Genomic DNA, 10211 nt, shown 5'->3' on the forward strand with positions numbered 1-10211 from the left:
ACTTCCTGGCTGTGGGATTATGGGAGATTCTCCTCTAGCCTCAATTTCCACATCTGTAATATGGGGACCAGAACAATACCCATGTTCCAGGGCTGCAAAAACTCCACTTTTGATGACAGAGGGGGACACCAGGAGGGTGCTGGTGGCTCTGCCCAGCTTGTGGTCATTGCTCTGGATGCCTGGCTGAAGAGCAGGGTGAGGCCAAGGGCACACGCCGCCTCGGGACTTGGCATGGCCTTCCCACTGCCTGCACCACCCTCCTCCAGACATCTGCCCAGATCCCCGCAGATTCCCTTCTGACTCACATCTCCTCCCTTTGCCTCCTTCGGTCCCATTCTCACCACCTCGCCACTTTCCCCGGTTAAGACACTCTGTAATTTACTGATTTACCCTGTATATCATGTGCCTTTAAAAAATGTTTGTGGCTCCAATAGGCACACAACAGGCGTGCAACGAACATTGGTTGAATGGACCAGTGACCCAGTGACATGGAGGGTGGTAGGTTTTGCTCCCAGAGGTGGGGATTTGGGGAGCCTGAGGAGGGGGCGTGGTACTTGTTTTCCTCGAAGGGTCTTCTGTTTCCTGAAACCACTGCTTATCTTCTCCTTTCTGTCCTTGGCCAGCATCTTCCTACAAAATGTCGCCAGTATGTGCCTTCCGAGGGCAGGGACCACTCCTAACTTGCTCACTGCCGTGTCCCTGGAGCACATAGTAGGTGCTCAGCAAATGGCTAGACTGTGCACTTTGGCATTCAGAAGAAGAGGAGGTGGGTTCAACTGCTGGGTGGCCTCTCTGGGCTCAGCACCCCCAGAGGGATGCTGTCATGGGGAGCAAGGGGTAGCGTGGGAAGAGGGTGCAGCTAGGAGTCAGAGCCTCCCAGGCAGTGGGGCGGCAAGATTACCTGGTTGCCAAGGTTACAACCACCTGAGATAGGGATGTTACCATGGAGATGGACCACCTGGGAGGAGAGAATGGCTCCAGATGGGGAAGCCATGGGAGGGGGTGGAGAGGGAGAGATGCAGCCACTTGCCCAGGGGTCTTCCCAAGTCCCTGTGGGGAGGGGGTACAGCAGGGGCCTTGGGCTCTCCCCATCCTGCATCTTTGTGCCTGGGAAAGCCAGCAGGAGCCCTTCTGTGGTCAGACTTATTTCTAAAAGTAAGAGCACTCCTCCTCTGGTCCTCTTTCTCCAGCAGGACGTGTAGGATTGGCTGTTTCAGCCGGTGGAGGCAGGCTATGGGGGCAGGTGGCCCGAGAGCCTCAAATGTGGCCCCGGACAAGTGGTGTCCCCTCTGTAATTGGGTGTGGAGCCATCCGGTGCTCAGTGGCAAAAGTGCATACAGAGCAGTTGAGGCTTTGGGCTCCAGATCCAGACCCTGGGGTTGTGCTGGGTCCCTGCTGTGTGACCCAAAGCGAGGGACAGAACCTCTCTGGCATCTCATCTGTAACATGGAAATAATACCAATCCCTCTGGCTTGTATAGCACAGCAGGACGGTTGTTTTCTGCCTCCGGCTCTTCATTCCTGGGTGATTTCTGACCCCTGCTGGCCCTGGTCAGCATGGCATGGCCCTGATGGATGGGTGGGAGCTGGCAGGGTGGATCAAGGAACCCCAGATTGCTGACCTGGGTCCTGAATGGCGGTAGAAAACTTGACAAGACAGGAGGGCCCTCATTCCGTAGCCAGAATTTATTGGGCATCAGAGACCTCCTACCCTCAAGCACAGGGGTCCTCCATCTTTTTAAACAGGGGGCCAGTTCACTGTCCCTCAGACCGTTGGAGGGCCGGACTATTGTTTAAAAAAAAACTATGAACAAATTCCTATGCACACTGCACATATCTTATTTTGAAGTAAAAAAACAAAACGGGAACAAATACAATATTTGTATTTGCATGTGGCCCGCGGGCCGTAGTTTGAGGACCCCTGCTCTAGCGCCTAGTCTTCTCCTTTCTTTAAAAAACATATTTTTATTGATTTCAGAGAGGAAGGGAGAGGGAGAGAGATAGAAACATCAATGATCAGAGGGAATCATTGATCGGCTGCCTCCTGCAGGCCCCACACTGGGGATCAGGCCCACAACCCAGGCATGTGCCCTGACTGGGAATTGAACCGGGACCTCCTGGCCACGCCAGCCGGGCGCTCCTAGTTTAACGGTTCTGCAGACAGTGGGGGCTCTGCGTGGGCTTGAAGTTGGGGAGGGATATGTTGAGAGCAGCGGGGAGCAGGAGGGCCATCTGGGGTGTCGTCGCTGTCTCAGCCTGGGCTGACCCTGAGCTCAAACCAACATCCCTGGGGATCCAAGATCCACACATGTTTGCAAAGTTTCCCATTCACAGAACCCTCTTCCTTTTACATCCATGTCCTTGTCTGAGTCCACGCAGAACTGGATTGCTCTTGTTTCACTCACCAGGAACCGGGGATGCAGAAACAGACAGCGGCATGCCCAGATGCTGCGGGGGTGGGAGGGGGGGCCTTCTGGGCTCTGTGGCACAGGGTCGCAGGATCAGGCCTTGTCCAGTCCTTTCACTGGAGCGGGGGAGTTGCAGTGAGGTCTCCTCTTGGCTTTTGGTGGCAGGAATGGACCTGCAGTGTGAGAGCGAGGGCACCTGCTCCCTCCCAGCCCCTGACTGGAGCCAGGGTGGTGGGCAGGGATGCCTTCCCTTCTCTGTTTGCCCCCTGCCACATGAGCTCTCCCACCCATTCAGCTTGGGCTTAGTTTCTGCACCCATGAGACAGTCAGCTCTGGTGGCTTTAGAGTATAGGAGGTGGGGGGCAGAAGGTGCAGGAGGCTGTGTGACCCTTAAAAAGTTGCTGAGCCTCTCTGGGCCTCAGTGTCATCATCTGTGAACAGGGATAATGAGAGGGTTTGCAGGAGGGCTAAGTGAGCCAGAAGGGGTGTTACCCCTCCTTTACAAAAGCTGTTTTGGAGACAAGGCGGTTGTGAGGCAGGGCTGACCATCACCAATGTCAAACTCCTGTCCACCTTCCAGAGACCCCAGAATCTGTAATAGGGGTGGGGTCATGGGGCTCTCTGGCTAGTCTGAGCTCAAGCTGGGGTCTGCCCCGTTCTGGCCAGGTGCTGGCGGCTCTAGTGATGTCTCCCAGAGTGGGGCCTTGATAGACAGCACGTGAGGCCTCTCAGCCAGCACCCAGAAGCTGTGGGCCATGGTGACCCTCTGCATGTGCAGTAGGGCTGGCCTCTGGTCTGGTGGCTGAAGCCCCTGCCCAGCGTTCTGAGGCCTGCAAGGACTGTGGGCGGGAACTAGAAGGACGGGATCCAGGCAGGAGCCAGATGGCATTATGGGCTGGCTGCTGGCTGTGCGGGCTGGGGATTTACACTGCGTCCAGGAGGGCAGGGAGTGGGGATCCAGTTTCCATGGCCAGGTGGCCGTGTCTTCATTTCTCTCCCCCCATGCCACCCTCATCTCTGTAAACCTGCCTGTGTCTCCCCGTGTGCTTCTGGCCTTCTCTTCCTCTGACTCCTTATAAAATATTAAACTTTTCATATAATATTAAATGTAAAATATGAACAATTCTACCTCTCCTTGTGAAATATTAAAATGAGAATAGGCTAACAGGCTCCTTTGATCACTATCTTCAATCCCAGGTCCTTCCAGATCTTTCTCTATATATTTAAAAGCATAGAAACATAAGATATTTTTATAATTTATTATTTTAATTGAATGGTATTGTACCGTATGTATCGTGATAAACGTGTGTTTCCCTGTGCAGTCTGTCACAGGCCTCCGTGAGCACGTCTTAGTGACCTGTCACTGCCTAACAAACTCGGTGGCATAAAACAATTTATTATTTCTCACGATTTTGTAGTTTGGCTGCAAAGTCCCTCCTGGGTTAACTCGGGAGGGCCCAGACGCCTGCAGGGTTCCCCAGAAATTCTGAAGCCCTCATAGTGCACAGGCATGTGGTGCTGGCTGTCGGTTGGGGGGCCTCAGTGCTCCTCCATAGGGCTGCCCAGGCTCCAGGAAGCTGGTCCAGCTTCCTTGTGTCAGGGCAGCATTCCCAGAGGACACAGGCGGAAGCCACAAGGCCCCTTTGCAAACTAGTCTCTGAGTTCCCACACTGTCATTTCTGCCTTATTCTTACCAGCAAATCAAGCCCCGAAATCCAAAGGTTGGAGAGACAGACCCCCTCCCTTGCTGGGAAGAGCTGTGGACGATTTGTGCTTGTATTTAAACACCCTGCACAGAGAGCTCAATGTCGTTGTAAAACGTTGCTTTGTAGTTGTTGCAGGAACCCGAGTTTGTACAGCAGGTCCCCCAGGGATGGGCAGCTAGGTTATTTCCAATCTTTTACAAACTAGGTCAAAGCGACTCTCTAGGGCGGATATGGTTCAATGGCAGGATCTCATCTTATCTCCCTTTCTGGGGAGTTCTGCCTGAGCCCCCCAAAAGTCAGGTCTTCCTCCCCTCCCCCATCCCCCCCCACAGCAGTTTGCTTTCATTTTCAGACTTCAACACAAAGCTTTGTGCTCTTAACCCCCGACACAACTGCAGCCTGGTGCCTACCCACAGAGTGGATATGCAATGCCTTTGCTTGAACTTAAGAGAGAAAGAACTAGACCTCAGAAAGGTTGGGACACTTCCTCTAAGCCACACAGCAAATCGTGGGAGGAGATCTGAGCCCGGACTCGGTGGCTACTGAGGGCAGCTTTTGCCCTCATCAGTTAGCTGGGAGGTGAGGGGGTCAGTGGAGAGTGGTCTGGAGCCTGGGGCTGCTTTGAGGGGCACAACTGTGGGGCAGTGGGTGCCAGACACAAGCCTTGCTTCCTCTGTGGCAGAAGCTCGGGGCTGGAAAACCAGGTGTCCCTCTGTCCTGGCCCCTGCTGCCCAGAGGCTCTAATGAGGTCTAATTAGCCTGCAAACATGCCGCTCGCCACCCCATCCCACCCCGGGGTTGAGCTTCTGAGCCCTCTGTCCCTAAGCTCTCAGGTCTGTCTCAGCCTGGGTCTTGGCCTCGGACAGGGCAGGCTGGGTGTGCAGAATGAACAGACCAGAGGCCTGGGCTCCGTCTCTCCATGGTGTGGCCTCCCTGTCCCCCAGTTGTCAAATGAACAGAGGGAATCTTCCTGACATCGAGGCAGAGGTTTGGATGTTGGCATGCTGGACGTGCCCAGGTTCTAGGTCACAGCTTTCCCTGGGGGTGCAACCCACCCACAGCTAGGCTAGCACCGCCAGTGCCCAGTGATTGGAGGCTTTGGCTCTGGAATGAGGCCTCTAATAGGGACTGGAGGAGGTGGGCAGGGCCAGATGGCAGGAAGGATGAGCATTTGTGCGAGCTGGCCCCTGGGCCCCTAATTCCCAGCAGCTGGGTCTGGCCACAGCAGAGCCCAGATCCCGAGATTAGGAGGGAGCCAGCGGTTGGTTTATCTGGTGGCTATGACAAACAGGTAGCCATCCAGCTGCCGCTTCCTGTGTGACCCCAGCTATTAGTGAATGGGTTGCCAGCCTGCAATTCCCAGGCTCAGCCCTGCTGTCACTCAGGCATAGTACCGTGGGGGACAGTCTTTTTTTTTTTTTTTTTTTAAATATATTTTATTGATTTTTTTACAGAGAGGAAGGGAGAGAGAGAGTCAGAAACATCGATGAGAGAGAAACATCGATCAGCTGCCTCCTGCACATCTCCCACTGGAGATGTGCCCACAACCAAGGCACATGCCCTTGACCGGAATCGAACCCGGGACCCCTCAGTCCGCAGGCCGATGCTCCATCCACTGAGCCAAACCAGCCTCGGCCGTGGGGGACAGTCTTAACAAGGACAGAGTTTATGAAACAGGAGCCAGGAAAAGCCCTGCTTTTAGGAATGGGACACTGAGGGGACATTCATGAGCATGACCACTGAGGGGACCAGCCGAGGAGAGGGTTGGGGTGGAGTCCTGGGCTGAGAGGAGCAGGGGGAAGGCCCTGGGTGGGCTGGGGCTGGACTGAGGGGAGGTGAGAAGAGGGTCAGGAGAACTTGGAGGCTGCAGGACTGGGCTGAGGTCCACCCTTCATCTGTGTTGCTCTTTGTGAGAATGAAGCTGTAAGCAGGGACATGAATGGAAGACCCTGGTTTGGGGGACACTCAGGATCGCATATGGAGGCACTGAAGGGACAAAGCCAAGGAGCAGACAGCTGCTGGGATCTGCCTGCTGTGAAGGCTGGTGGCTGGTACACCCTCCTGGAACCACGGGCTGGCCTGGGATGTCTGCACCTGGCTCCAGCCTCACAAGCCCCTGTCCCCGGCCTGGACGGTGCGTGCTCAGTCATCTTGGAAAGCCCCAGTCCCCATCACTGACCACGGCCGGCGCTTGGCAACTCAGCTGAACTGATCCCTGTGACCAAGCTTTGCCAGAACATCAAGGCTGAAAGCAAGATTCTGGGGCTCCTGGAAATGAGAGATTTGCAATTTTATTAAGAAAACAAAAAATAACCTATACAAAAAGGGAAGTTCCATTTCTGCGGGCAGCATTTAAGGCAGGAGGGACAGCTCCAAGTCTGATGGCATCCGTGTCTGTGCCCTCCCCGCCTACTAGGCCTCCTGCTGCTGGATGAAGGGGTTGGGAATGGCCTCCATGCCATCCTGCGGGCAGATGAGCACCACTGAGGTGCCCCTGCATACCACCAGGCCCAGCTGGCGGGTGTCCTCTGTAAGCTTGTATTGGTCATCAGGGTCTGCGGAGGAAGAGAGGCAGGAGTAAAAACTTGAGGCCATGCCTGGGGCAGGACGGGGTCTGAAGATCTGAATCAAAGGGTCCTCTGATGGCTTCCCCATCCCTCCATCCAGGACTTTGGAGGGGACATGCTGGCCAGGGCAGCAGGCCAAACGCCTCCCAAAGCCAGACATGCAGCCCTTCTCCCTGCAGTGGCCCATGGACGAGAAGAGTTCTGGAAACCACCATCTGAAGCCTGCCCTCATTCTGCAAATGAGTACACGGAGGCCCAGGGGACCGCAGGGATGCTGGGTAGCGAAGCTAATTGGGGGCACCGGCACCTGAGCCAGCGGAGACCCTGGGGCTATGTAATCAGATAGGCAGCTGGAACACAGATTTGTGAAAGCCGTGCGGGGCCGCTGTTCACCCCGTGTTCACCTGTGTCCAAGGTGTGTAACAGCAGAGCGAGAGGGACCCCATGGAAGTGACAGTAAGTTCCAGGGGAGCTCTTCTGAAGTCACAGCGACTGAAAGTCCCCATTGCTATTATTGAAGGATGTGGGGGAGGGGAACCAGGTGGCCCAGTGAAATCAGAGACCCCATCTGAGAGGCAGCCATCCACCCTCAGATCCTGCAGGGACAACAGCTGTGTGAGCCTGACCCCATACGCTATGCATTCAGGCCTCCCTGAGGGGCTGTCCTGGACTGAGAGGAGGGCACACATACTTGCTCAGCAAGTGAGGCAGCACGCTGTTAGGAGAGGCCCTGCAGAAGGCGCAGCAGCCACACCTCCCGGGGCCAACCGCTTGAGCTGGCCTGGTTTCCCCACTGGCCCCAGGTGGTGGGCCTGTCTTATAGACAAGGAATTCATCCATCCAAAGTGGCAGGGCTGGGACTCTGGGTGGACCCAGGCAGGCAGAGAAAAAATGAGGGCACAGCAAGAGGCCTCCTGGAGTTTACCAACTGAGCTGACCATGTTTCTGCTCGGTGGCCCAGTGACACTCTTGTCTGGCTGTGATAACTTTTCACCAGAGCAACTCGTGTCTCAGGCATTAATGGTCCCGTGAGGAGCAAGACCTTCCCTCCTTACCTCCCTCCTGGGTGTTGGCATCCCCTTAATGCCTGGATCAGGCTGAGCTGAAGAACTTGTTGGCTGTCCTGGCAGGTGTGCTCAGTGGTCAGAGCATTGGTCCATGCACTGAAAGGTTGTGGGTTCAGTTCCCAGTCAAGGGCATGTACCTGGGTTGCAGGTTTGAATCCAGGCCCCAGTTGGGGAGCATGCCAGAGGCAACCAATTGATGTGTCTCTCACATCCACGTTTCTCTCTCTTCTCTTGTCCGCCCATCTACTCTCTAAAAATCAATGGAAGCATGTCCTTGGGGGAAAATTAACAAAAAAACAAAAAGAACTCGTTGGCTAATGGGTCAGGGATGGCCTGACTGCTGTGTGCTGCTGCAGGTGGAGGGTCTTGAGATTTAGGGGTACAGGGACTGGGGGCATGGTATAAGGGGAATGGGACCCTTTGTCAGCTGCAGGAGTAACACATGGGAATGGCAGGAGACAGTGGGCTGACCAAGCCCTAGAGTAGGTTGGCATTTCTTTTTTCTAATTTGTTGATTTGAAAGAAACACATCAATTTGTTGTTCCACTTAGTTATGCATTCATTAGTTGATTCTTGTATGTGCCCTGCGTGGGGATCGAACCTGCAACCTTGGTGTATCGGGACGATGTTCTAACCAACTGAGCTACCCAGCCAGGGCCAGTTGGCATCTTTCTAACCAAGCCAGGCAGCAAGTGTCTCAGGATCAGTAATGGTGGGTTAGCAAAACACCCCCAACATCCCTGAAGTCTCTGAGAGGATGCTGTATTGCGCTTGTCTGGAATGCTGGGACAGTGAAAGAGTAAAAATATATGGCAGCTGTCCGGTCTACAAGGACCACATTTACCATTCGGACGGCAGGTCTGGAGCAGTAAGGAAGGCCCTGCAAGTCCTGGAGGCCTCCAAGTCCTGCTGGCTGCACTCACCTCTCATGTATTCGATGGTGCCATCAAGCACAAGGTTGAGGAGTGGGTCAAACCCTTTCAGGATTCCACTGGCTTGTAGGAATCACCAAGAAGAGAAGATAAATGGAAAGGTGTAAGATCAACAGTGGTTCAGAAGGCAGCTACCAAATGTCACTAAATTGCATACCTTAAAATGGTTAATTATGTGAATTTTACCTCTCAGTGGTCGAGTGTCGACTTATGAACCAGGAGGTAAAGGCTCAATTCCCTGATGGGGCACATACCCGGGTTGCAGGCTTGATCCCCAGTGTGGGGTGTGCGGGAGGCAGCCAATCAATGATTCTCTCTAATCACTGATGTTTCTCTCTCTCTTTCCCTCTCCCTTCCCCTCTGAAATCATTAAAAATACTAGAGACCCCACAGGCTGGGCTGAGGGACCCCACTGGTGCACGAATCTGTGCACCAGGCCTCTAGTATGCATATAAGATCTTTGGTTAATCTCTTCTTGTCCTTTCCCCTTCCCTCTCCCCCCTGAGATTCATCAGTCTGTTCCATGTTTCCATGCCTGTGCATTGAGCATCTGCCCCCTGGTGGTCAGTGTGCATCATAGCTACCAGTAGGCTGGTCCAGGTCGGTGGAATGGTTGACTGGTAGTATAGGCTTTTATATACATACTAGTAGCTCTCCTCCTCCTGCACCGCCCTCCTGTAGCTCCCCGCCCCCCCATAGCTTGCTGCCCTGCTCCCTCCTGTAGCTCTCTACCCGCTGCTTGTAGCTGCTTGTAGCTCGCTGCCCTACCCTCCTGCTAATCCATGATCGGTCCTTACCCAGTTAGTCATTATGCTTCACAGCTTAATGACCATTCCCATATTACATCTTTATTATATAGGATTATATAGGATATAGATAGATAGTTATTTAAAGTAAACAAAAAGCCTAAGGGATGCTGCTAGTATCCAGTGGGTGGAGGCCAGGAATAGAGCTCAACAACCCACGTGTCCAGGACGGCCTCCACAACCGAGAACATTTGGGCCCGAAGTTAACAGTGCGGCTCTTTAGGAACACGGTGAAGGGGCACCAGTGAGGAGCGGCGGCGGCAGACCCACACAGGAGGCCAGTCTGGCATCCCAGCCCCAGGTGGACCACTGGGGTCGCCTTTCCCGGCCTCAGCCTCCCCGCTGCAAAGGGGCACAGCAGCACCGGCCCCGGCGCCTCTAGGAAGCTTGCACGAGTTATCCGCGCAAAGTGAGTAAGCGGTGCCGGGTATCAGCTGTCACTCTTGCCCCCCATTACTTCTCGGAAATCATTAGGGGGTGCAGAGCGGGTGCCTCACCTTCGCGGCCTCCCTGAAACTTCACCCGGATCGTCTTGTCGATGTACTTGGACAGGTCCAAGATGCTCTCCTTCTTCTTCTTCTCTTTGTCCTGCAGGGGAAGCAGAGCGCGTGAGGCGGGCAGCGCGGCCAGCCCCTTGGCCCCCGCCGGCCCGCGCCGGCCCGCGCCGCGCTCACCGCCATCGCGCCGCGCCGCTCAGCCGAGGCCCCGCCTCCGCGCCCTTTGACC

General features: G+C 54.7%; 1 protein-coding gene across 1 annotated transcript; it reads right to left on the reverse strand.

The window, feature by feature from the left end:
* Window positions 1-6370: 6370 nt before the first annotated feature.
* On the reverse strand, window positions 6371-10187 carry LSM7 (LSM7 homolog, U6 small nuclear RNA and mRNA degradation associated). The gene is made up of 4 exons (XM_070415745.1): window positions 10160-10187; window positions 9983-10073; window positions 8671-8742; window positions 6371-6668 (listed from the first exon to the last, which is right to left on the reverse strand). Exons 1-4 carry the CDS (start codon window positions 10163-10165, stop codon window positions 6526-6528), a joined length of 312 nt encoding a protein of 103 aa, XP_070271846.1. The 5' UTR covers window positions 10166-10187; the 3' UTR covers window positions 6371-6525.
* Between the last annotated feature and the right edge of the window lie 24 nt (window positions 10188-10211).

Source organism: Myotis yumanensis, unplaced genomic scaffold, assembly GCF_028538775.1.
Source record: "Myotis yumanensis isolate MYYU_CA2020_CCGP unplaced genomic scaffold, mMyoYum1.0.hap1 SCAF_5, whole genome shotgun sequence".
Lineage (NCBI taxonomy): Eukaryota > Metazoa > Chordata > Mammalia > Chiroptera > Vespertilionidae > Myotis > Myotis yumanensis.